At 46.7% G+C, this 27,136-nt stretch overlaps 2 protein-coding genes and 1 pseudogene across 3 annotated transcripts; 1 reads left to right on the top strand and 2 right to left on the bottom strand.

Annotated features, from left to right (window-relative positions):
- Positions 1–5,808: 5,808 nt before the first annotated feature.
- LOC123075429 (uncharacterized) lies at positions 5,809–8,517 on the bottom strand. The gene is made up of 2 exons (XM_044498034.1): positions 8,216–8,517; positions 5,809–7,609 (listed from the first exon to the last, which is right to left on the bottom strand). Exon 2 carries the CDS (start codon positions 7,399–7,401, stop codon positions 6,454–6,456), a length of 948 nt encoding a protein of 315 aa, XP_044353969.1. The 5' UTR covers positions 7,402–7,609; positions 8,216–8,517; the 3' UTR covers positions 5,809–6,453.
- Positions 8,518–8,557: 40 nt separating this feature from the next.
- On the top strand, positions 8,558–10,891 carry LOC123076503 (protein SRG1-like; annotated as a pseudogene).
- Positions 10,892–11,380: 489 nt separating this feature from the next.
- On the bottom strand, positions 11,381–16,519 carry LOC123080477 (cullin-1). 2 transcript variants are annotated; one of them, XM_044503403.1, is made up of 9 exons: positions 16,366–16,519; positions 14,325–14,478; positions 14,132–14,225; positions 13,048–13,233; positions 12,885–12,932; positions 12,622–12,807; positions 12,441–12,527; positions 12,004–12,090; positions 11,381–11,911 (listed from the first exon to the last, which is right to left on the bottom strand). In XM_044503403.1, exons 2-9 carry the CDS (start codon positions 14,450–14,452, stop codon positions 11,825–11,827), a joined length of 903 nt encoding a protein of 300 aa, XP_044359338.1. In that variant the 5' UTR covers positions 14,453–14,478; positions 16,366–16,519; the 3' UTR covers positions 11,381–11,824. The 2 variants fall into 2 exon arrangements, with proteins under 2 accessions (XP_044359338.1, XP_044359337.1); XM_044503402.1 differs by having other exon boundaries at positions 14,132–14,478.
- Positions 16,520–27,136: the final 10,617 nt, after the last annotated feature.

Raw genomic sequence — 27,136 nt, 5'->3', positions numbered from 1 at the left:
GATGACCACTCATCCTGCCTGGCGGCGTCAGGCTGACGGACAAGTGCTACAGCCAGCTGGCTCTTCAAGGTTGATTTGTTTTAATTATCAATTCTGACTAGAGCTATCTTTGCTTGTGTGTATGGTGATGCAGTGAGTGTTCGTTGTGAAGAAACCAAATTGCTCTGCTGCATTCCAGACATTAGGCTGATCAACAATTCACCACCAAAGATACTATTTCTTCCAGCTTTGCCAGTTCCCATTAGTTCCTTACTGCAGGCTTTTGATACGTCTCCAACGTATCTATAATTTATGAAGTATTCATGCTGTTATTTTATCATTCTTGGATGTTTTACAATCATTTTATAGCAACTTTATATCATTTTTTGGGACTAACCCATTGACCTAGTGCCCAGTGCCAGTTACTGTTTTTTGCTTGTTTTTTACATCGCAGGAAATCAATACCAAACGGAGTCCAAATGCAACGAAACTTCACGGAGACTTTTTATGGACTAGAAGACCAACAGTGGGCCAAAGAAGCACCTGGGGGGTGCCCCGAGGGGGACACAACCCACCAGGGCGCGCCTGGGGGCCCAGGCGCGCCCAGGTGGGTTGTGCCCACCTCGGTGGCCTCCCGCACCCCCTCTTTGCACTATAAATTTCAAAATATTCCAAAACCCATCAGGGTTAACCTAGATCAGAAGTTCCGCCACCGCAAGGCTCTATATCCACCGAAAACCAATCTAGCTCCATTCCGGCACCCTGCCGGAGGGGGGAATCATCTCCGGTGGCCATCTTCATCATCCCGGCAGCCACCACGATGAGGAGGGAGTAGTCCATCCTTAGGGCTGAGGGTTTGTACCAGTAGCTATGTGTTTAATCTCTCTCTCTCTCTTGTGATCTATATCATGGTCTTTGTTAATATAGTCGGATCATATGATGTTTCTCCCCTCTATACTCTTGTTGTGATGAATTGAGTCTTTACCCTTTGAAGTTTTGTCTTGTCGGATTGAATATTCAGAGATGAGAACACATGATGTATGTCTTGCGGTATGAATACTTGAGGTGACAATTGGGGTATCATATTGATTCACTTGATGTATGTTATGACACTCAACTTGCGGATTCCCGAGGTGACGTTGGGGTAATCTACGCATAGGGGTTGATGCCCTTTTTTTATTATCTTTTCTCCGATAGAAAGTTTGGGGTCTCTTTGTAGTTCTTTGTGTGGATTGAGTATTATGAATATGAATTTGTTTTGGTGTTATTTTAGTACGAACTCTTGATTAGATCGATCGGAAAGAATAACTTGCGTTATTTTAGTACGAACTCTAGGATAGATCGAACGGAAAGAATAGCTTTGAGGTGGTTTCGTACCCTATAAACAATTTATATCTTTTGTTCTCCGCTAATAGGAACTCGGGAGTGATTCTTTATTGCACTTTGAGGGATAATCATATGATCCAACTATGTTAGCATTGTTGACAGGTTGCACTAGTGAAAGTACGGACCCTAGGCCTCATTTTCAAGCATTGCAGTACCGTTTTTGTGCCCGTTTACTATTTGCTACCTTGCTGTTTTTATTTATTCAGATTATAAAAATATATTCCTACCATTCATATTACACTTTTATCACCATCTCTTCACCGAACTAGTGCACCTATACAATTTGCCATTGTATTGGGTGTGTTGGGGACACAAGAGATTTCTTGTATTTGGTTGCAGGGTCATTTGAGAGAGACCATCTTCATCCTACACCTCTCACGGATTGATAAACCTTAGGTCATCCACTTGAGGAAAAATTGCTACTGTCCTATAAAACTCTGCGCTTGGAGGCCCAACATGTGTCTACAAGAATAAAATTGCGTAGTAGACATCAGCTTTGCCTTGCGCACCTTGCAAGTAGAAATTATACAAGAGATTTCAGAAGCAATCTTTTAACTGATTGTAAAAAAATTATGTAAATATTGCCATGTGCATACTTTTCTGAACCAAACCAATACGTTCTGCTTCTTCTTCTTGGCGGAGCAAATGTGGGTTGACCAATGTAGCAGAAGACAAAAAAAATACCTGAAAGCGAGACATGGAGGATGGCCCTGTTGACATGACCTTCATGTCTGTTCTTACAACTGGGAGGTTTGGAATCTATTTACTTTTTTGCTCTGTTTTCCGTTGCGATGTTACCAGTTCAGGTGCGCAAAAAGGCAGAGCCTAGGGTGTTATGGGAGCAACAGAGTGCATAACCAACTAAATAGTTGGATTCTGTATGCACATTGTAGACTATTACAGTCATGAGTATAGAAGATTCTCTGTGTTTCTTGTATTGTCCACATGAATGCAGTACATCCGATGATTCGGCTAGGTGAGCTGCTGCTCCTCGCAATAAGACCAAATTCTTCATTTGCCAAGAGCTGCGCTGATGCTCAGGTTTACCATGTAAGGGCATTTCTAACAGATAACCAATAACTGGTTCGAGGAGTAAAAACCCGGTTTTACTCCTCTAACCGGCACCTAGCTGATCCCCATTTGGCCTTAGAGGAGTAAAAGTTATTCTCAGCCACCGCAGTTCTTCCTATATTTACTCCACCGCTCGGCACCTGAGTACAAAATCTCACTCTCTCTTCCACTCCTCTGCCTCTCCTCCCGCCGCCCCCCGCCCCGCCGCCCCCCTCTCCGCCCAGTGGACGGACGAGGTGGTCGGAGGTCCCCGCCGCCATGCCGCGGTTCGTTGTCTAGAGGCGCATCCTCCAGCCGCCGCCACATGCCCGATCCGTTGGCCCCCGCCTGGTTCGCTGACATCCCAGGCCTCCCTCCGCTGTTGGCGCCGCAGAGGACATACATCGGCATCCGGCAGCGCGCATGGGGGACATGGATGGCGGAGATCACCGACCGGGAGATGCACACGAGGAAGTGGGTCGGGTCGTTCCATACGGTGGAGCTCGCGGCAATGGAATACGACCGGTGGCAAGTCCAGTTCCACCGCTCCGCCACGAGGCTCAACTTCCCTTTTGAGACAGCGCTGGTCCGCCTTGTCCTGCCGGCACCGGGTGGGATGAGTGCGGCGATGGCTCGGGAGCACCGAGAGGCGAGGAAGCGCCTCGAGGCGGGGCGGACCTCTGCCGCCAGCACGCAGGGCTCATGAAGGCAAAGCGGGCGATATTCACCGACAATGGCGGGGAGGTCATCGTCACCTCCGACGACGAGGTGCAAGGCGGCGAGGAGGGGGGCAAGGAGGAGCAGGAGTTCGACGTCAAGGAGTGGTGGCATATCTTTCCCGGCTGCGACGATGACGGCACCGGGCCGGACCCATGTCTCACCGGCGGTGGCCTGTCGAGGAAAGATTGGCTCGACCTCCACTATGGCCGATGAGTAGTACAGTCAAGTTTAAATTTGAATTTAGGTTTAATATTCGGTTGTCAAGACTATGTTGAACTTATGTTTAAATGTATGCCAATTTAGGTTGAAACTAGGTTGAATTTATACAAATTTATGTTTTACTCCGCTTAATTTAGGAAATCGGCTAGAACCGACCAAAACTTAGTGAAGTATAAATACTCCACTGAGGTTTACTCGGTCGGATCCTCCTATATATTTTAGGGGATCAGTTAGAAATTCCCTAAGCGGTTGTCAAGACCAAGACCGAGCAGTGTTTAGATTACAAAGTAATGACAATAAAACGATAACTTACTTTTTTTTGTGATGAAATAAAACAATAGCTTACACCCACAACAAAGTCAGGTAACGCATCTGCCATATGACGATCCTCGACACAGAAATAAATATGTGGACGTCAAAGATACTTTTCACTCTGTTTCCACGTTGCTTCAAAAGATGATATCGTCCTTTCTATATGCAGAATATGGAAATAAAATTTGTATATATTTCATCAACTTCTTACAACCTTTTCAAGCATTGTGCTGCCTGGCATGGAGCCATAGCTTCAGTAATCAACACCAATGACTCCACGAAGTAAAACAATGCACATAAGAATCCATAGAAATTTTTGATAATATCTCCTTAGGTACACTAAAATCTGCCCACAAATCATAATTATCATAGAAATCTACGGTTATAATTTCGAGCTAGTTGCAACTTTGGAAATTTGGTAAGACCACTTCAATGAAATGTGAAAGAAAAAAAACTTTTCTTTTGTTCAAGTGATTAAATAAATAATGAGGTTTTTGCAATGTCAGCTATGAAAGTAAACCATTAATACATTGAGATAGCTAAAGGGAAGTACCTGAGAACATATGTTAAACCAGGTATAGAACATGGATATCATAAGGCTTGTTATTACAATGTACATGTGCATTGATCCGGTCACCAACTACTAATGAATTTGCCCAATGAACTTTGCACCGTGAAGCTGTTTAAGAGGTTCATAGTGTTGCAATGGCGTTAACATTCTCGGTATATGGAACCATGTTTTTCGGATGCAGAGGCCGGTGGTGCTCCTCGTTTTCAAAAAAAATTATGGTACCATGTTTTCAACATAGCACTCTCTAGTGCTAACAAACCTACATCTGATTTGGCCAGTATAAAATGCAAGTTCACACTGGGAAGTTGCTCAAAAAATTGGATCGTGCGGCAATGTATGAAAGTACTACTTTGGCAAACTCGCCAACAAAGAAACATTACACGAAAGAAATGATTCACTTTCATTTGAAAGACATAAGTCATAGAATGAACAGTAAATACATTATGCCAATCCACCGAGATGTTTGAACGAATTTTAAAATGTTTCATTCTATGAAATCTACTAACCATCAAAGTTACAACTTGAAGTCATAACTCTACATACCTGCAAGCCAAATAATTTTACAGCCCATATCAGAGTAAGATGATCATCGATCCCGGCCGACGATCTACACATAATAATGGAGTAGAATGTCCAAACGATGACATGGTGCAGATTTTTTCTTCCAAAATAAGGCATGAGAAATCTCATCTTTCACCACAGATGCTGGATCCCAATTATTTTAAATTTTAAACTCCACCTGGTCCTCATATCTTGTTCGGACTAGTTCTTCAGGGTGAAAACTTAGATTCTGACCTCGGGTCGTTCAATCCGGTGACGGAGGCGCTTGAGTGCCACTCCCTTCCTGAAGGCGTTGTTGTTGAAGAACCTCGCCCCTCGTGTGGTGTCATGAGATGGTCGGTGCGGATATGATCATCGCTATAGTTTGCCAATGATAGATCTGATCGTTTTTTTCTTGTTTTTCCTCGTTTACGCATAACTTTGGTCTTATGACTTTGTTAATTGCTGGCATGTTTTTAGTGTGCGTGTGTCAATGTTGGTTATGTGCATCCTAACTATACAGAGGTTGGGTGTGTGCTCATTGTATTTGTATCCTCTTGATGCTTCAATTTGAGCTAATAAAATTCACCCTTTGTCGAAAAATATCTTTCAGTGGTTTAATCACCCCATGGAAGTTTATATTTGTACTCTATTAACCATCTCGCTAACTTAAAATTAGGAGGGATGCTTAGTCAAGGAGGATTAAGGTGGCATTCGAGTCCACTCAATTGCTTCATTGCTTGATCTGGTCTAGATAAAAAAAACAGAAGCAAAAACAGGGCCAGCAAAGGGGAAGGAATCGATCTCTTTATCATGGACTCTTACCACTTGTTTAGGACTCCCAGAAGGCATCTTAAAATGGCGGCACTAACAAATGGCTTCCAATGGCAGGATGTGCCTCATTGGTTTAATCTGCCTAGAGGAGTACAGAGTTGTTCAACCCAATGTTCTCAAATTATGTGGAACATTTTTTTTATGCAGAGGCCGGGGATAATCCTTCTTTTCAAAAAAAAAAATTATGTGGAACCTGCTGACAGAAAACACAGAAGCATTTAACCTTCTATTAAGACAACTACAAGTAGACTGTCTCCTTATGGGTTGGGTAAACTAGTGCGCACCTAGTTGCCTAATCAGTATCTGTTGTTTGATCCAAATACGCAAGCAAGGCTAACAATGATTGGATAACCGTGCAGAGAAGAACGATAGCTGCTGCTACTACCGCTAAGACCAACCATGGATTTCTGAGATGGTTATGCCACAACCAGGCCATCCATCTATTTACGCGATTCTGATAATACTCTTCCATCATACGGCAAACTGGATTAAGATAGTATGCACCATTCTGATCAAAGTCCACGTTCTTGCCCAGCCTACTGAAAAGAGTTGACACTTCTTCATCGGTACGCAAGTGGTGCAGGATTATTCCTTTGCGAGCAAGCAGTGCAACATCACATGGTGTACTGACAAGCTGGGAAATAAAAGCGATATAGGCAGTGACATCATTTCCAAACTGCGAGCATGTTTGCTCAAATGCAACCAAGTTCCTGAAGAGGCAAATGGTATTTTCATCAATAAGCAAGCATGGAATCTCCACCTTACCCTTGTCAAAAGTGATGTCTAGAAGAGAAGGTGGGTTATGTTTGTTGTGCTCTTTGCTCTTAAACTCAATTCCAGCTTCATGATATTGTTCTGCTCGTTGCCACCGATTCAGTGTCTGACAAGAACTTACATGAGATGTCTGTGGATTGGTAGAAAAGTCTTCGAAATAACTTCTTTTGAGATATGTGCGCCACAAAGTGGTGAGAGGGATGCAACCATCTGTTCCTAATTTGAAAATGTTGCTCTGGTTGAATCCTTTGTTGAGGTCGGAAGTACATATGACACAACTGGAGCAAGTGGTGGAAGTCTTTTTGCCCATCAAATTTACGAGCAACTGTTGTGTACTTCTTAATATTGAGTTCTAAATATTTACAGACCTTCTCAGTAAGTAGATTTGGAGCATCTTCTCCCACAAGTAACCCATATATTCTCTTCACAATGGAAAATGGTAGTTGGTTCTCAAGAAGAAGTAGGTCACGAAATGCATGGCTGTGATGCCAATCAGAAATTGGGTCACATTTGGATTGGTCAGGATCCTTCCGATCATAGCATTGTTCGCCTGTACTAATATGGTCAAGTTCCACACCTTCCGTTGAACATAAATTGGATGATGTACCAGCAAGCAATCTCATACTTTCAGTACTTCTTATTCCCTTATGTGAAGCATGCTCCATAATATCCTCCTGTTGTGCTATTATGTATTGAAGTGGTTCTCTGCCCTGATAATTACTACCAGTTGCATTATGTTCATTAACGCACCAATCTAAGCTATCCGTTCCACCAAGATAAACAAGTAAAAAGCATCCATCAAGCAGGATCATTCGCAGGAACATGTCACTTCCTAGAGAAACTTCCTCAGAATAGCAACTCCTTGTCTGCTTCTCCAGACTCTCCATTGCTGTTAGATAGACCTCCAACTTTTCTCTACAGTTCAGTTTAAGAACATAATCTAAGCAGTTCCATTTTACTTTCTCCATAAACTGCAGGGAAGAATTTCCATGGTAATAAGGCCCAATGGACAACATTTTTGGTTCGTAAGATAACTTGTCAACTTGTTTAATATATTTTGGAACTTGAAAAATTATGCACAATTTTCTTCGTTGATCATGATCTTTGTAGATTGATCAATAGTAAGTTAGCTTCCTTCCCATCAAATTCTCCAATTCGTTGATGTTCAGAGTTTCTGCTCTACTAATCTCACCTTGAGCCATACATGACATTAATTGACGATAGCTAGCAGGAAGAAATATAGTTAGAGCAATTTTACTAAATAATATAGTTACTGAGAATAAAAATATGATAGATACAAAGATTAAAAAAATTATCTGAGGTAACTTTTGGAAACATATTTCATAAGCCTGGGCAGACTGAGTGCTACAAGCTTCCACACCTCGTGGGATTGGGGGAAGGGTTATAAGAGACAAGCCTTAACTTTGCACAATGCAATGCAGAGAGGCCGCGTCGAACCCAAAACCTCTTTGCACAAGTGGGGAGTACTCGAATTCAGCATCTCAATGTAACAGAGCCCCCTTTTTTTTATCAAATCCATTTCATGCAACAATGAAAACCCTATGAAGTACTTGGTATTTTGTTATACTTTTAATCAATCAATGTGCTACGTCAATGACATATCAATTCCACTGACAGTCCAAAGAAACACAATGCCCTAATTTGTGAGTAAAATATGAAAATATCGCGTCATTCACGAGACCATGAATTATTATTTTTCTCCCTCGTTCGAATTCATTCTGAGGCTACAGGAAAGACTTAATTAATCTGAAATAAAAACGACCTATATTAAAATTGAGCGAGCACAGATAGGTGGAGAAATTTAATTACCTTCTAGTGTCCGAATTCTCCCAAGAGCAATCAGTTGAGATCCAAGTTGGCTTGATTTTCTCCCACGGTATTCAAGCCGGCTTCCATTGCAAATCGGCGGTCGAGCTTCATTGGAAAAATTGATGGAGCAGGAGGAAAGAATGGGAGAGGGCGAGGAAGCCACAAGTGAAAAAAACTGCAAAAGCCATAGTCATAGACAAACCTCTCTGGACGGGAATCTAAGGTAGCGCGACCAAGGCGCGTCTAAATTATCATGAGCGAAATTTTCTTTCATGAAACTAGGGCTAGGCAACCTGCATGCAACCGTCTGCTCCTCTCGCTGATGCATGTCTATCACTAGCGATGCCCAGTAAACGGGGATTAATATAGCTACATGCAGTGGTTCTCATTCGCATGAATCGCCATAAATATAGGGTCACTAACGTTGTCTTCTTTCAATTATCATGCATTACATTTGTTTATTTATCTAAACTAGCAAGGTGGCCCTCGCAAATGCAAGGGCAACGATAGTTTGTCGAGAGTGAGTGCAGAATTTTTTGATAGTTGTACCATAGGAAACAAATGTTTCCACATCCAAAATAAATGATATGTCAAAAGAAGTATCACCCATGTGGAGCCATTTCTAATTATTCGTAATTTCATGATCATTATGTCGAGCTTCTAGAACATGATACCAAATTAAATGACCATATGCATTGTTTGTACAGAACAGTTTCAATTTTTCCTATGGCTAGAAGTGCACAATAGATGTTTGACTATTGGCACAAAGGGGATTGCCCCACCCGAGTTAATGCCCCCTGCGTGATCAAGAACCAAAGACGACCAACACAGTTTGAGAAATTGTGTCTTCTCTAGACAAGTTTGGTGCATCCTCTTCCGTCACTCTGGTTTACCAGACTTCTCACCACACACTGAATATAATGTGTTCTCTAATATATTGGTGGTTGAGAATCAATTCTTTGCCTCCAGATATCTTCAAACGGGGGCTTAACTCGCTGATCACTTTGGGGTTCTGGATGTTGTGGAAGCATCCGAATGATTGTGTGTTTAATGGAGCCGCGTGGAGTGTCCAGCTATTCTTAGTAGGATTTGGGAGGAAGGACAACTCTGGTGCTTGGCCGGAGCAAGGGGCTTGTGCAGCTTTTTGCTGCTGCCACCTGATGACGTAGTTTTGAGGTTCCGGGTCTTCGATTTTTGTCACGCGCGTGTGCCATGTTCTAGTTTTGTGGGTTGTGTCTTGTGTGGGGTCTTCCATGTTACAGGCGCGGACGGGAACAACGACGGCGAGCTTCGGCACGGCGGCGGGGCCGAGCTGGGCAAGCTCAGGCGAGCCTGCGAGGAGTGGGGCTTCTTCCAGGTCAGCAGCATGCACCAACTGCCCACTGAAACACTTCATCAATCGTCTATAACTGTAAAGTCAGCTGTGTGTGTGCGCGCGCATGTAGGTGGTGAACCATGGCATCAACGGCGAGCTGCTGGAGGAGATGGAGAGGCTGGCGAGGGAGTTCTACATGCTGGTGCTGGCGCCGGGCGGCATCCAGGGCTAAGGCCACACCTTCGCCTTCGACGACCACCAGAAGCTCGGCTGGTGGAAAACGCTGGTGCTCGCCCTATCGCCGGCCTTCACCCGGCAGCCCAAGCTTTCTGTCACAACCCTAGAAAATTGTCTGTAATTAGTTGCATCAGTGAGCACCCATGCATCATGTTTCATTTCAGAGGAATTTGAATCGAGTGAATTTCCAAAGCCTCAGAAATCATTTTTAAAATGATCAAACTAAAAATCTCCTCAAATGATCCCAAGAAAATGTTCATGTTAAACCTTGAAAATATTGTCCAGAGCAAAAACACAAACCAATATTTTTAGAGGCTTAAAAGTATTTATTTTGGGGACTTTGAATTAAATAAGTAACTATTTGAATTGGATTTATATTTACTATGTATAAAATATGAATCCAATAATCCTGAAAACTTTTGAGTGGCTTCGGATATTTTTGTATCAAGCCACATAAATATTTCCCTCTAGAGATCCTAAAAAAAAAACCTCTAGCCGGTAGCGCCACCATGGCCGAGAGCTCCCTGTCGCCGCGCCCGTCGCTGCACGCCGGCACGCTCAAAAGGTACTCCGCCGAGGTCAGGACGCTCTGCCTATGCCTCCTGGGGCACATGGCCGACACGTTAGACCTGGCTCCAAGAACGTACGGTCATGTTCGGCGACGCGGTGCGGATGAACTTCTACGCGTGCCCGCGGCCGGACCCGGTGCTGGGGCTCAGCGCGCGCTCCGACGGAAGCACGGTCACCATGCTCCAGCATTATGCTGGACGCACAGGACTGCAGGTGGAGGGCGGCACCTGCCTGCCCGTCCACCCCGTCCTGCACGCCCTTGTAGTCAACCTCCGCGACTCGCTCTGCCTCTGAGGTGCTCACGAACGGCAGCGTCGAGCTCCTCCGGGCAGTGACCGACAGCGAGAAGGACCGGCCGTCCATAGTGTCCTTCTATACGCCGACCTACGTTGTCGAGCTCGGCCATCTGGCAGAGCTCGTTGCCGACGGCGAGCCATGCCCGGAGGTACAACCACGGTGAGTGCAGCCATCACTACATCCAACAAACTCCAGGGCAAGAAGGCACTGCATTTCACAAGATCAATACAATCCTATATTATGCTTGTGTGCGGTAATAATGCAAGTAATTAAGATTCATGGTGCATCTGCTAATCCTGAATACGCTTGGCAGTAATGTACAATTTGCCAATTAAAAGTGTGTGTTTTATTGGAAGCTGATATTCTCCTCAAAGGTTATTCTTTCAATCAATTGGAAAGAAAACCCTTTATCAATCACTAGAAAGTAAGAGAGTGCAAAGGTTACTATGGCCAAGTACCCTCTTCGAATGTTGCTGAAATAGTTTCAGCACTTCCCAAAAAATGAGATTCACATACGATTATGCTGCGAGAATCACTCCAAATCAGGCCAACAAGGTATACGATCCATGAACCATTCATAATGCAAGCTGGGTTTATAGAATCTAAAATTGCAAACAATTACCACACACTGGCTCAAGATCATAATAGCAACTTTGCAACCTTACCGGCAAACTACACCAGGAAGAAACATAAACCCATCTAATCTACAGTTTAGCAATGTAGGCAAGCACACAAACACAGAGAAGTAGCATCAAGTCATAGATAAGATTAAACCATAGGCAGCATCAGAAGCACACCAAAGGCACAGGCGATGCACCAATCATTCTGGTGTCATGACATAATCCATGTTCAGCCACTAAGAGTGCTAGGTGCTGACCGGCCTAATGTTCGATAGACGACGATCAAAATAAACTGCCATTGGCATAAATTGACCCGCCATCCTGTACATTTCAAATGCTGTTGACCATAATGGGGTAGGAGGCGGCGCCTAAAGAGGTATCCCCTGCAGATTCAGTATAGCGTTTAATCTAGTCAAACCTTGCCAACAAAATCCACAGTACACGAGTTCTGCTTTGGTACCAAAAAACGAACCGCACAAAAAATTCCCCCAGATGTAGGCCATGTTCTAGAACCCCTTCCTGTATGTAAGCTTGGTTAACGATGAATGTTAGCTGAAGCACATTTCCTTTCTACTCCATGTAACTGCCAGAACTGTTGTCCACACCGCTGTCAATTGTCAAGCGACTGCATCTGGCCAGCAGATCATCCTCTACAGTCTGATATGAGTAATGGAATGGTTAGTCGTAATCCAAAAAGGAAAAACAAATTAAGTAGTAACAAACGATGATGCAAGTGCAACTGAGTTCACCTTGTATGTTTGAAGCAAAAGTTGGCCACCAATCTGTTTCTCTCTTGCATAGCTGTCATAAGTTTGCATCAATGGAGCACTAACAACCTGCAACAGGAGTGGAGGCAGTAAACGGATCAGAAATATGTCGGGAAATAGCATTTTGCATGATTCAAGTAGCTGAATTTCTGTGGTCTCGGACAATTAAGACATTTGCTAATTGAGCCAATCATAATAACGTATTTTACTTCCATATCGACATCTTATTTTGGCATTTTAGAAGCAGGACCAAATTACTAGGAACCAAATGTCCAGGACACAGATATTGGAAACCGAATATGAATCATCAAATAACACAACAGAAGAGGTACCAACCCTACATACTACTACTGGAAGAAGGCAAACATGTTCAAGCTGTAAAGTGAAAACATATTTATTTTTTCTTAATTAAAGAGAACCTTCAAACAGAGCTCTGTGCTATCTCCCTCAGCAATACACAGATAGCTCATCAATCTCATGGTTTCCTTCTCCATACAATCCTGAACCTACAGATATCACACATATAAACAGTGTTAAGAAACTAAAAGGAAATAAATAACACCTACTCGGTGACCCATTAGTTAAGATTAAATTACTGACCTTGGCAAGGTAATCTTGTAGAGGGTACTGAACAATCCATTCAGAACTTTTCCTGGAGTAGTAAGCATATGTATCTTGAACAACAGCATTTTTCATGAAGGATTTGACTTCAGAGCGACATATGCCACGCATAATGCCCATCAAGATGTCCATATCAACATTGATTCCATCACGCTCTTGGCGAATCTGGATCAATCAATTGTTATGTACAGAAGAAAATGCTTTTAACAACAACCAGGCAATAATAGCTATCTAAGAATTACCGAAGTCAGCAGAGCGTCTGATACTTCATGACTGAAGAAGGAAAAGACCTAGCAAAAGGAAAAAAGTCCATAAATATTAGGTAGAAAATGTGTAAGAAACATGTTATAAAAACAAACGGATGTGAAAACAAAAATATTTCTCGCATAACACTTAGTCACTTACTGTAGAGAAAAAAGAAGTGGCAGCAGTGTCTTCAAGACAAGGTAGCTTTCTTTGCTCAACAAAGCAACGGTCCAAATAGTTGAAGAAGCCAGATACACATTTAACCATGATACAATAGTTGGACCACATTTTCGCAAGCTGTCTCAAAAGGTAGCCGTCTCTCTGGTGCATCAGATGGGGGCAAACCTAAGTAAATAAGCAGAACAAAGTCAACAGAGGGAAGAATGATGCATATCTTTCATGCTAACAAAGGCATTTCTTTAGCATCTGAAGCAAAGAGAAACATGGAAATTATATACTCCCTCTATCCATATATATAGGGCCTAATGCACTTTTCGAGGCTAACTTTAGAGCAATAATATATGACATGCAAGTTACACAAAGCATACCGTCAAATTCGTGATATAATTTTCACATTATACATCTCGTATACTGTTAATCTTATCAATAGTCAAAGGCAATCTCGAAAAACACATTAGGCCCTATATATATGGATGGAGGGAGTATGATATCATGGAAATTATGTATGCATGCAAGAATGTGCATTGGCCCCCTTATTTATCAAACCTGCTGTCCTGTAGTCTGAAAAGCGTAGCAGCAGCACTTTCATTAGTTTGTTTTTGGTGCTTTAGTTAAGAACTATCACGAGAACGCAGGAAGTGCTGTGAAATAGCTATGTCAACATAAATCACAATATTCTACTATGGTTTCAAATGCAAATAATCTAGTTCCAAGTTTCCCTTTACAACAAGAAATCCTACACAATATGTCAAAGATAATCTGTTTTCACATTATCTGGTTTGTAACTTGGTTCAAGATGACACAACACTATGATGCTAAACTTTTGTGAATGTTATGATAGCCGTCCAACACTGAGATCTGGAGAAACATGCGTCCATGCCTAAATAAGTTTTCCAATACTAGGTCAGCAGATATGATCTAGCAGAGGAAACAAAAGTCAGTAGTTCAAAAACAAGATTTCATTCATCATTTCCTCACTCTTAAATGCGTCGATTGGTTAGAACAACAAATACTGACTCGGCAATAGAAAACTGTGAAATGGAATGAAAGGCCGACATAGTACCAGTGCACGAACAGATTCTGCAAGTGTAGCCTTGTAACCATTGTACATCTCTTCACAATAGCTGGTTGTCTGCACAGCCATTCTATAAGCACAGCTGGAAAAGTATATGGACATATCATGAGCACCAAATTTAAGTGCTTCACTGGTAATAGTTAAGATATACATATTACACGTGATAATGATAGAATCATACTCATAGCAATTCATGTACTCAGCAACAGTAGGCCTTGTACCAGTGGATCCCTCCAAAATCTTTGAACATGTCACAATGCCCTGCTCCAGGACCTTCCAGCCATCCTCAAAGCTGAGGTGCGCATTCATTTTTACTGCTTTGCTCCTACAATGAACTGAAGCAATGGAAATATCTGTAAGAAGAACTATTATGTTGGATATCTAACAATTGTTTACTATGTAAAGGCATCAATTTTTGGTATTAATAATATCACCCAACTTAGTTGGATATACAAACTCAATAAAGGCCTACGATACCATACAAACAATCTATACCTACTAATAAAAGAAATAGGTATTCTTAGTCCGTCATACTATTTTATAGAAACCCCCCTGATGTTTCTTATATTAAACCCGCACTATATATTAAATGTTTTTTTAAATACTCGTATCTTCTAAACCGTAACTCTAAATTTAACATATTATATATGGAATTTGATTAGAAAAATATATGGAATCTGAATATGATGTTATTTTACCTGTTAACCATTTAAAAAATACTATCTAGGGTGTAATCTTAATAAACAGTGCATTATTCGTCTTTCTTTCATATCGGTACTGATTCGGATTGTGGATGAACATCTCAGCAAAATCGGGATTGGGGACGAAATTGAAGATCACTTGCCCGTTTCTTTGTACGTATTAAATCTACAAAGACATGTGAAATCTTGAACTTGCCCTTTTGTAGGCAAAGACCATCTTTGTTTGGGTCGTAGCTACAAATACTCAGATTATAGACCTTTTTTTTTCTAAATTAAGAGCGTGTGGTATTCTTTTCTCCCGTTGCAACGCACGTGCCCTTTTGCTAGTACTCCTAATTTCACTAATATACAATGTTCCAGAAGCCATCATGCACAACTTCTGCAAGGAGATTTTGAAACTTCGTCTACGCATTTCAGCATTCAAGTCTTCCATATTTAACTATAAACATATGATGCAAAACAGAAAGTCTATTTGTATATATGAAAGAAGACTCAGCCACAAGGCACTAGCACTTGGCGGATTGTTTGTACTCCCTCCGTCCCATAATGTAAGACGTTTTTTGACTCTAGTGTCAAAAAACGTCTTACATTATGGGACGGAGGGAGTACAAGAACATCCGAGACACCAGGCACCCCACCAAATAAATTCCGCTAATGGCAGTCGAACCGTGGTGGACAGGTTAGCGTTCAAGCGTCCCCACCAACTGAGCGACGCTCAGTTCACAGTAGAAAGCCTATTTAGATCCAAAATAAGATGCACGAGTGTGCTTAAAACAACTATACAAGCACAAACTAAGGAAGATAATTTAACCAAAGTTCAGCATTCACTGTTAATTTGTAGTAACAGAACAATACTACAAAGAACATGGTCGACTGTTTCCCCCTCAAACATGCATCAAGAAGGCCCGAACAGGGTCGATCTAACAAGACATGTATCAAGAAGGCCCGAACAGGGTCGATCTAACAAGGAAGCATTAGCCTCAGTTAAACACCCCACCTTGGATTAGCATTAGCTCGCAGCAAGGAAAAAACCAGGATAAACCTATTTACAATTCGAACAAGTTAGGGTTAGTCGCTACTAAGGAAAATTCAAACCTAGATGGGTGAATCTCCCCTCCCCACTCCCCACTCCACACCAGTCCGGTAGAGCGGGCCAGCGGGGAGGAACAGCGGCCACACGATAAAACCGCTTCCGTGCTTCGACGGAGGAGGCCTTGGAGGGGAGAGGCCGCGCGGCGGCGAGGGTTCGATGACCCCGTCTGTCTCGCCGCCGCGAAAGGAAAAAAAACTAAACCCTACGGCAGCGGCGGCATTCAGCGAGGCAGCGACGGCGAGCAGGCGACGGGATTCGCAACAGACCGACGGGGACGGACGCATTCGAGGACGGACCAGGCAGATGGATTCGGATTCCCGACCCACGGCGGAGCGAACAGACTGCTCGGAACGGAGCACGAATCGATCGGATACGGGAAAGCGGAATCAACCAGGAGGAGCGCGGGGAGAGGAGGGGGAGGAGGTTACCGAGGAGGGGGGAGAGGATCTGGTGCTGCTCGGTCGCCGCCGCCGCCGCCGCCGTCTCGTGGGGTGGGGAGGGCAGCCGACGGCGGATGGGGGACTGAGGGGGGAGGGGTTTCAGCTTTTTCGAGGGGTTTGGCACTTTGGTGCGCTCCTCTTTAATAACATCTGGACCTATATATATAATTATAATTATCATTAATAATTATAATTCATCTTTACTCTTTACCTAATAATTTTTTTAATCTCCTAATAATAAAACGATTATCCCCCTGTGTTTTTAGTAATACAACCTGCAGTTCCTCTTTTACTGAAAACAGTTCATTTTTTACGGAAAAAAAACATGGGTCTTATCCAGACGCTCTCACTTCCTTTCCAGACGCAGCGGATAGGAGAAGGTGAGGTGCGGGCGGAGCAGCAGCAGAAGTTCAGGGGCGGTGCGGCGGAGCAGAAGAAGTTGAGTGGCCGAGCCATTGTCGCCGGACGGCTACAGCCGTCTCCCGCTTCCTTTCCAGCCGCGGCGGAGCAGGAGAAGTTAAGGGGCGGGCGGTGCAGGAGAGGTTCAGGCGCGGCGCGCACGGGCGGAGCAGGAGAGGTTCAGGCACGACCCGGCGGGCGTAGCAGGAGAGATTCAGGCGCGGGGCGGCGGAGTAGGAGAGGTTCAGGGGCCGTGCTGGCGGAGTGGCAGAGGTTCAGAGGCGGTGCCCTTGTAATAATAACTCAGCTATCACTTCTGCTTGTACGTCATCGGCAATTTTGCAGAAAGATCCTTATGTTTTGTGTATTCAACCCGCGGTCCTCATGATAAGTCAATTAATTGAACCGGTATGCGCGAGAAAAAGAAAGAAAAACACCCGCAGGACTGTGCTCCCAATCCCATCTCCTCATCCAGCGCGCCGTGACCTCCTGTCGTGCCCCACCCCGACTCGTCGTGCGCCGCCAGCTGCTACTTGTGAGTTGTGTTGGGATTTCCTCGAAAAGGAGAGGATGATGAAGTACAGTAGAGATAAATATTTCCCTCAGTTATGAAACCAAAGTTATCAATTTAGTAGGAGAACCAAGCAACACTATGTAAACAGCACCTGCACACAAAGAACAAATACTTGCAACCCAACGCGTAGAGGGGTTGCCAATCCATCAACGGTTATAAGTAAGATTAAATTGTATAGGTTTTGATAGATAGATCTGACAAAAATATAAAATAAAATAAATAAAAGAAAGTTGCAGCAAGGGATTTTTGGTTTTAATATATGATAGGAAATAGACCCGGGAGCCATAGTTTTCACTAGAGACTTCTCTCATGAAAATAGCATACAGTGTGTAAACAAATTACTGTTGGGCAATTGACAGAAAAACAAATAATTATGACGATATCCAAGGCAATAAGCATGTATATAGGCATCACATTCAAGATTAGTAGACCGAAACGATTCTGCATCTACTACTATTGCTCCACACATCGCCCACTGTCCAGCATGCATCTAGTGTATTAAGTTTATAGAAAACGGAGTAATGCTTTAAGCAAGATGACATGGTGTAGACAAAATAAACTCACGTATGAATAAACCCCATCTTGTTACCCTTAATAGGAACGATACATGCGTGTCATGTCCCTTTCTGTCACTGGGATTGAGCACTGCAAGATCGAACCCATCACAAAGCACCTCTTCTCATGGCAAGATAAATCAATCTAGTTGGCCAAACCAAACCAATAAATCGGAGATGAAATACAAGGCTATAACAATCATGCATGGAAGAATTTAGAGAAAACTCAAATAATATTCACGGATAGATCTAATCATAAACTCACAATTCATCGGATCCCAACAAACACACCGCAAAAAGTCACTACATCAAATAGATCTCCAAGAACAACGAGGAGAACATTGAATTGAAGATCAAAAAGAGAGAAGAAGCCATCTAGCTACTAACTATGGACCCATAGGTCCGTGGTAAACTACTCACGCATCATCAGAGGGGCAGCAAGGATGATGAAGAACCCCTCTGTGATTGTTTCCCCCTCCGGCAGAGTGCCGGAAAAGGCCTCTAGATGGGATCTCGTGGTTCTAAAAATTGTTGCGGCGGAAAAAGTATTTCGTGGACTCTCCCGTAGGTTTTATGATTCTAGAGTATTTATAGAGGCGGAGTTAGGTCAAATGGAGGCTTGTGGGCCCCACTAGCTACTAGGTCGCACCAGAGGCCCCTGGCGCGCGCTCTGGTGCCTAGTAAGCCACTCCTTCGTCTTCTCGTTCCCTCTTGAAGCTTTCAGGGTCTCTTATCGCTAGAAAAAAAATCTCCAAAAAGTTCATGGCATTTGGACTTCGTTTGGTACTGATATTCTCTAAAGTCAAAAACAAGCAAAAAAACAGCAACTGGCACTGGGCACTAAGTTAATAGGTTAGTCCCAAAAATGATATAAAGTTGATTGTAAATGTATATAAAACATCCAAGATTGATAATATAATAGCATGGAACAATAAAAAAATTATAGATACGTTCGAGACGTATCACCGGCTGTCGCGCGCTGCCACCTCCAACCCTCCTCCCACCTTCAATACTCCTCCGTTCAGGGTGGTCATGGCCAACGACGCGCGCCTCCTCTGGGAATAGGCCGTGGGGAAGCAAAGGCCGCGCGGGAAAGGCAGCCTCACATCCCACCCCGACCTCCAGTGGCACTCCTCCTAGATCAAATCCAACCCCCGCGCCACCTGGGGCCCTCCCCCATGCCATTGCAGAATCCCATATGTGGGAAGGAGGCAGCCCACAGCTAGGAGAACCGTCAGATCCAGCCGGTCGACCACTATGCCCATGGAGCGCGGGGGAGCAACACAACCTGACCTGGCAGGGTGGACGCAACTGTGGTGCTGGTGAGGATGCAGAGGAAGTCGTCGTGAATGGGGCAGGTGGTGGGCTGGCTGCAGTGACGTGGTGCCTGGTGGGGGAGGGAAGTGTGATAACCCACAAGTATAGGGGATCGTTTGTAGCCTTTTTCGATAAGTAAGAGTGTCGAACCCAACGAGGAGCTAAAGGTAGAATTAATATTCTCTCAAGTTCTATCGACCACCGATACAACTCTACGCACACCAATGTTTGTTTTACCTAGAAACAAGTAATAAAGCTAGAAGTACTTTATAGATGTAGTGGGATAAGTTTGCAAGATAATACAGAACGTGAAAATTAAAGTTAGGGATTTTTATTTCTGTGCCCCTGGTTCCTTAGTTCTACTCATTCATCCCCACGCTCTTAACTTTTGCTCACTTTTCCCCACTCCCTTGCCCGAAACCCTTAGAACTAGTCACAGCGGACGTTGCCGTCGGGTCAATGGCTTGACCGTTAACTCTGACGAGTGGGGCGGCATAGGGCCGAGTCCACATTTTGACTGTTACGTGCTAACGAGTGGGGGCGCGAAACTGACGCTCACTGTCACCTGAATCAGATCGAGTCGCTTCCGCGCCGCCCCCTCCGCCACCGTCGTGTCGCCTCTACTGCTGTCGTGCCACCTCCGCTGCAGTCGTGCCGCCTCCACCGCATCTACCCTCTCTCCCCATCTAGGATTAGGAAGCGATGTCGGGGGAGCACCCTGTGTCGGAGTAAATAGCCACGGGTAGCCTAACCGACTCCCCTTGGCTTCTCAAGAAATTATCAGGCCATTTGAGCCTTCAAGCATTCGAAGCACAGGGCCGCCTTCCCCCGGCCGGCTATCCCAGGGGCCCTCTCAGAAGGCGACCCATTCCCAGAAGCCTCCCCCAAGATAGCTACGAGGTGGCCGACTCCAGGAAGTCGGCTCGGCCAGGACCGACTCCCAAAAGCCGGCCATGAAGAACGCCGACTCCAAGAAGCCGGCCAAGACCGCACCCACCAAAACTACGCCCACATAATGGAGATAAGACGGGGCGTGGCCACAGTACAGCCCACTACCCCCGAATCCCGAAGCAGGCATGGCCACAGGACACCGTACGGGTCAGCCATCTCCCGTCCGGCGCGGCACTGTAGCCATGTTGGCCTCGACGTCATCCACGACAGACGCCAGTACGGCCCGCGGTGGCGGGCCCCTTTAGCCAGAGAGACGCTCGAAGGCAGCCCGGCCTCCCCTAGTCGGCCAGGGGCGTAGCCGGGCCCCAGAAGCCGGCTACCCCCCTCCTTCGAAACATGTGCCACATTAAGGAGAGAAGATGAGGTAAGACTACGGTGAGAGCCCACAAGGCGGCACACTGTAGCCACGCTTACCTCGACAAAGCTCTCGTCATCAGGGGTGAGGCTACAGTAACCAGCCGCCGACAAGACCCCCAAGCGGTGGGGCCGGCCTGTCGACCAAGAGGCCGGCAGCCGGCGGGACCCACCAGTCGGCGGGCCCCAATGGCCGGCGGAGAAGCCGGCGAACACAGACACTGACGGCTGGGACCCGTGCCCAGCCGGATTACTATTGTACCCCCGGGGGGTAGGCCTATATAAACCCCCCGGGGCACCCATGCAAAGGGTTGGTCTCATAGAGTTACACACGCACCATATAGAGAGGAAAGGGAGAGCTAGCCTTGCTCTTCTTCTCCCTCGAATCCGACAGCTCAAGGAGCACTTGTAGCTACTCGTTCTGATCTAGTGATCATGCGTAGACCCCGCAGAGCAGGACTAGGGGTGTTATCTCCACGGAGAGCCCTGAACCTGGGTAAGATTCGCCGGCGTGCATGTCTTCGCCTCATCCCGTTTCCAGGCACCGGCGACGTCTTACTGGCTCCCACAATGATAAGCCACCCGTTGGCATATGTCGCACCTACATCCCGACATTTGGCGCCCACCGTGGGGCCAGGTGCACCGTCGTCCGGAGACCTGTTCTGGACGGGAACCCTTTTTCTCCCCCGCGAGCGCAGCCAGCCTACTGCGCCCGATGGCGTTTGCCCAGACGCGCTGCAAGGCGTCGACGACGCCTGCGCAGCGAGCTGCCTCGCCGATCTGCTCGGCGAGACTCGCATCTCCGACGAGCCCGCGTCCGACGCTGGCACAGACTACCCCGAGAGCCGCCTCGTCAGCCTCCTCGACCAACTTCACGTCTCCAGCGAGCCTGCTGTAGACTTGGAGTCGGTCGGCTCCACCGACCCGATGCTTGTCGATTTTGACACGGCATCGCTCGACGCCTACCCCTCCGACATGGTGGTCTTCGACGACCCTCTCCCTCGAGCTGACAGCGGCAGCAGCGCTGTCACCGAAGTGATGGTCATCAGCCACGTCGCCAACTCGGGCGAGAATGCCCACGACGCCCTGCAAGCGGCGATTCACGACTTATCCGTCCCCATCCAGGCCGACGCCGACGCCGAGACCTTGGAGGCACGCCGCCTCACCCTCATCGCGGAAGGCCAGAAGATAGCCTCCATGAGACGCCTCACCGAGGCTCACCAGCGCGAAGTCGATCGCGCCGCCTTTGGCACGCCGCCTCGTGGAGGGCCGAGCCGAGCCGGCTTCGTCCAGAAGCGCGGCGCGGCTATCGCCAGCATGCTGGGGGCAGACTGCCCCGTCTACGCCACCCCGCTCGAGAATCTGCGAGACGCTCAGGCGGCCGCTGAAGAGCTAAATGGGCTGGGAGCCGATGAGCTCCCCTACATGACAAGGCGGATCCAGCAGCTGATCGACGCGGCCACAGAACGGCACGAAGCCGGCGCCCGCGCTGAGAGTCCTCCCCCGCGCCGGGAGCACGCCATGACATCTCGGTCACCGACTGCGAGCGGCGCCCGCGTGAGGAAAGACAAGGAGCCGGCTGCTAGCCGCAGCCGGACTCGTATCACCATCGAGCGCGACGCGGAAGGCCGCCCTCGAGCGGTGGAGCGCCAAGGAAATCCGCCTCCTCCCCCGCCTCGAGGGGAGAGATACCCCACCCCGCCGCCTGTCACGCATCCGACTCTTGGTGGCCGACTAGGCCACCGCGAAGGAGTCGGCGAGAACGATGCCCGCCATCGGATCGACCGCCTGGCTCGGTCCTTGGTGCTAGAAGAAGAAGATGATGTCGGTCCGCCATGCTTTGGCCCCCGCATCCGAGACGAGCCCTTCCCCAAAGGGTTCTCGCTCCCCAGAGACACGCCTAAGTACAACGGCTCTGTGAAGTCGGAAGATTGGCTCATCGACTACTCTACTGCTGTCAGCATAGCCAACGGCATTCGGCGCGTACACTAGTAGGAAAAGCGGCTTTTACCCCGGTTCATAAGGGCCTTTAGTCCCGGTTCTGGAACCGGGACTAAAGGGTCATTACTAATGCCCTAGCCCTTTAGTCCCGGTTCTTACACGAACCGGGACTAAAGGCCGTCCACGTGGCCGGTGCGGGGAGCCCAGGCAGGAGGGCCTTTGGTCCCGGTTGGTGCCACCAACCGGGACCAATAGGCAGGGCCTTTTGTCCCGGTTGGTGTCACCAACCGGGACCAATAGGCATCCACGCGTCAGCAGCTGGCAGGAGCTGAGGTTTTTGTTTTTTTTTGAAAGGGGGTGGTTTAGGGGTTTTGGGGGGTTAATTTAGGTGTTTCATATATTGTGTTAGCTAGCTAATTAATAGAGAGAAGTGTCCTCTCTTATCTCCGTGCTTGGTCGACGCTATGTACTATATACGTATGGAGAGGAGTAGACACGCTAGCTAGTAATCAAATGAAGGAAACAGAAGATCGTCATGAACATATGCATACAGAGAGAAGTGATATCGACCACCTCTCCTTCTCCGAGATATTGGTCGAACAACAAGTTCTCGTATATCTATCCGACACTACCGGCTACATATATACAATAATTATCTCTTACAATACAATCTCCTAATTATATTGTAGGAACACAGGGTCCACATAGTATTCTCCGTTTTCAGCGATCACGTGGTCAAGGAAGAATGCCGCCAATTCCTCTTGAATTCCTCGCATACGATCTTCTGCTAGGAGTTCATCCCGCTTCCGAAACATCTAATTTGAAGAAGGGGGTCAATACATATATATATATGAATACATCGATTTAAGTTACTTCTCGAGCATTTGAGTCATGTTCGCATAGTCCTGGGGATCTTTTCGTCTCGAGTCTAAGACGGTTACTACTCCCGGCTCAAGCTTAATCTCTAGGAGAATATAGTGGAAGCTGCGCATGCATGCATAAGTCATCAATTACATTACCATAACCTGGACTAATAAGGGAAACCGAATATGCACAAGACAGTAACACTCACTTGAAGTTGTAAGGAAAGAGTATTATATCTTTGTTTTGATTTAATACCAACGATTGTAGCAAGTTGGCCTTGGCTTCTTTGGGATGTTTTTCAACCGTATATGCATCTATGAGATTTGTGTTAATGAACCCAATATCACCGATTTGTCTTTTCTTCAATTCGGCGATCTTCAATCTGCATAATATAGTGAGGATAAGTATAAATACATGCAATGAAAGAGCTGACCTATATAGAGAGACTTAATGACAGAAGTAGTACTACTTACAGACAGTAGCAAGTGATCGTTGTTTTATCGAGGGCCTTTTGATTGTAAAACTGGAAGAAATCCTCAAATGGAACATTCAACAGTTCAATTCCAACGAGGTCATGCTCCGGTTTAACTCTCAGCATCAAAGTACTCATCCCATCAGACTCTCTGCAGGTTTTCATGTACCAATCATGTAGTCTTCGCATCATCGTGCTTAGAGATCTGACATCTTTGACGAGAGGCTTCCCGTAATGGTATTTGTGTTCGTCCACCTCCATGATTTCATAATGTACATCGTCGGGCAGGTAATCTCCAAGATTGCTATAACCGGGCACCATACTCGGATCATTAGCGACGATGTCTTTTGACACCTTGAGCGGGGGGCACGATTGGTTCGCTTGTTCGCCGAGCTGGGCAATTTTTTTCCCAGCTCGTCGTTCTTTCATCCTTTTATCACTGACAGTACTTCCCGACCGCTCCGCTTCGGCATATGTCTTTGCAAGAACGCGCTCATAGTTGCCTCTCGGCGGAGACTTTGGTGGTTTTGTCAGGGCAGCCAGAGTGCGCTTTGCTTTCATCGGATCTACCTTCTCCTCCGGAGGTGGATGTTTCTTTGCTTTCACCCCTTCAAAGAAGTTCTTAACTTCGGCTCGCACGATCTTCGCGTTCTCCTCCTCGGTCCTCTCATATGGTAACTTCTCTGGAGTCTTCAGAGAAGGACCGAATCTGTATTGCCTCCCGCCTCTTGCAGCTGTACTGCTAGACGCCGGCAGAGCAGACGGAGCGGCTGCGGCTGTCTTCTTTCCTTGCTTACGAGGCGGAGGAGAAGGACTACGACGCGCCGGAGCAGCCGCAGCGGCGGCGGGTCACTTCCGCCCTTGCTGACGAGGCGGAGAAGGAGGAGGCTGGCTGCTCTGGCGCGCCGGCGCTGGCGGAGAAGGAGGCAAAGTGCCGCCACGCGCCGGAGAAGGAGGCTGAGTGCCCTGATCACTCACCGGAGGAGGAGGCGGAGTGCCCTTACTCGCCGGAGCCGTCCAGTTCGGAAGCTTGATGAGCTCCTTCCGCCATAGGCATGGAGTCTTCAGAGCTAAACCCAGCCGAGTCTCCCCTTCACCGGTAGGGTGGTCAAGCTGGAGGTCCTCAAATCCCTCCGTTATTTCATCCACCATCACCCTAGCATATCCTTCTGGAATCGGCCGACAGTGGTAGGTTGCGCCGGGTTCAGTAGGTAAAACAGAGCCAACAGCCGCCTTGACTTTCAAGTTCTGCCATTCCGCCATAAGGTGGTAATGTTGAGACTCCGTGATAGCATCCACGGGGTAGCTAGCAGGAGCCGCATGCTCCAGCTGAGGCAGCTCGGTGGAAGCCACGCTGCTTCTCCGCTGAGATGGCGGTGTAGCTTCGGGGGCAGTTTCGGCATCTCGATTGCCGTCTCGTTCCTCTAGCGCTTGAACCCTTTCGTGCAGCTTCTGAATTTGGATCTGCTCCACTTTTTTCCTCCTCTCCTGGGTTTTGTAACCGCCCGCGTCCGGAAAACCAGCCTTCCACGGAACGGAGCCTGGCGTGCCTCGTGTCCGTCCAGGGTGCTCAGGATTCCCGAGGGCCATTGTGAGCTTGTCGTTCTCTCTGTCTGGAACGAACGTCCCTTGCTGCGCTGCATCGATATAGTGCTTAAGCTTCTTGACGGGTATTGCAAGTTGCTCGTCCGTCCAACGACACCTCCCCGATACAGGGTCCAAGGTTCCGCCAGCCCCGAAGAACCAAGTCCGGCAACGGTCTGGCCAGTTCATTGTCTCTGGTTCGATCCCTTTATCAAGCAGATCCCTCTCAGACTTGGCCCACTTAGGCCGGGCTTTGAGGTAGCCACCTGACCCCGTGCGATGGTGAAGCTTCTTCTTCGCAGCATTCTTCTTGTTTGTCGCTGACATCTTCTTACTCTTTTCCGATGTCTTGTGGGCCAAAAATGCGGGCCAGTGATCTCTGATCTTCTCATACCGGCCGATGAATTCTGGTGTCTCTTCTTTGTTGACAAACGTTTTCAGCTCATTCTTCCACCTCCTGAATAGATCTGCCATCTTCTTAAGAGCATGAGACTTGATTAATTGCTCTATAACTGGCTTCTCCGGATCCTCCTTTGGCGGTAGGGTGAAATTTGCCTTCAGCTCAGTCCAAAGATCATCTTTCTGCATATCATTGACATAAGACACCTCAGGGTCTTCCTTCTTAGGCTTATACCATTGGTGGATGCTGATCGGGATCTTGTCCCTAACTAGAACCCCGCACTGAGCAGCAAAAGCATCCTTTGTCCGGAGGGGTTCAATCGGTTGGCCGTCGCGCGCGATTGCTGTGATCTCAAACCTTTCATCCGAGCACAACTTTCTCTTTAGGCCTCGTCTCTTTACCGCAGTTGTGCTCGATCCGGAGGGCTAGAAAAAAGAAGAAAGACGAGTGTTAATTAATATGTGTACATACCAAAACAATGAATGCATCAATTAGCTAGTCAGCATAGGCTTAACTAATATATTTACCTGGCCGGACTTTGTTCGGTCACCGGAGCCGTCACCACGGGCTCCTTCTTGCACCAGCATTGGGTCACCGGAGCCATCATAATCATGTCTTTCCTCCTCCACTCTTCGATCACCGTAGCCTGCTTCTTCACCCTGTTCTTCCAGACCATCATTGTCGTTAAGATACGACAAGATATCACCTCCGGCTAAGATTATGTCCCCCAACACCTCTTCTGCTTGCTCATCTCGTCCGTGCTCCATTGTTTCTGCAAATATTACAACATGGCAATTATTACACAAACATGACAGCAGGTGGATATATTAGTGCAAACGTAGACCTAGCTTATTCCGGGTTTGGGGTGGCCTAGGCAACGCTTCAAGGGTAGGGGCGCGGCGGGAGGGGGTAGGAGACCGACATCGTTTTTTTCTAGGGTTTGGGTGTCCTCGAGAGTTTTGGTCGAGCGAGAGGGCCGGGGGGTGCTCCCGTGGTATAAGTTATCATGGTCGAGAGGGGGTATACATATCGACCGTCCATCATGTCGAAGTTATCTGGGAGGGAGTTATATATATCGACAACGACGACATACATACACGGGAAAATAATGTTATCGGGGAGGGGGTATATCGACCCCCCCCACGTGTTGAAGTTATCGGGACGGGGTTATATCGACAACGACGACATACATACACGGGAAAATAATGTTATCGAGGAGGGGGTATATCGACCCCCCCTCGTGTTGAAGTTATCGGGAGGGGGTAATATCGACAACGACGACATACATACACGGGAAATAATGTTATCGAGGAGGGGGTATATCGACCCCCCCCACGTGTTGAAGTTAT

This window comes from Triticum aestivum, chromosome 3D, assembly GCF_018294505.1.
Source record: "Triticum aestivum cultivar Chinese Spring chromosome 3D, IWGSC CS RefSeq v2.1, whole genome shotgun sequence".
In the NCBI taxonomy this organism is placed as follows: Eukaryota; Viridiplantae; Streptophyta; class Magnoliopsida; order Poales; family Poaceae; genus Triticum; species Triticum aestivum.
The sequence above is the reverse complement of the archived record's forward strand: the minus strand, read 5'-3'. Positions and strand labels throughout refer to the sequence as shown.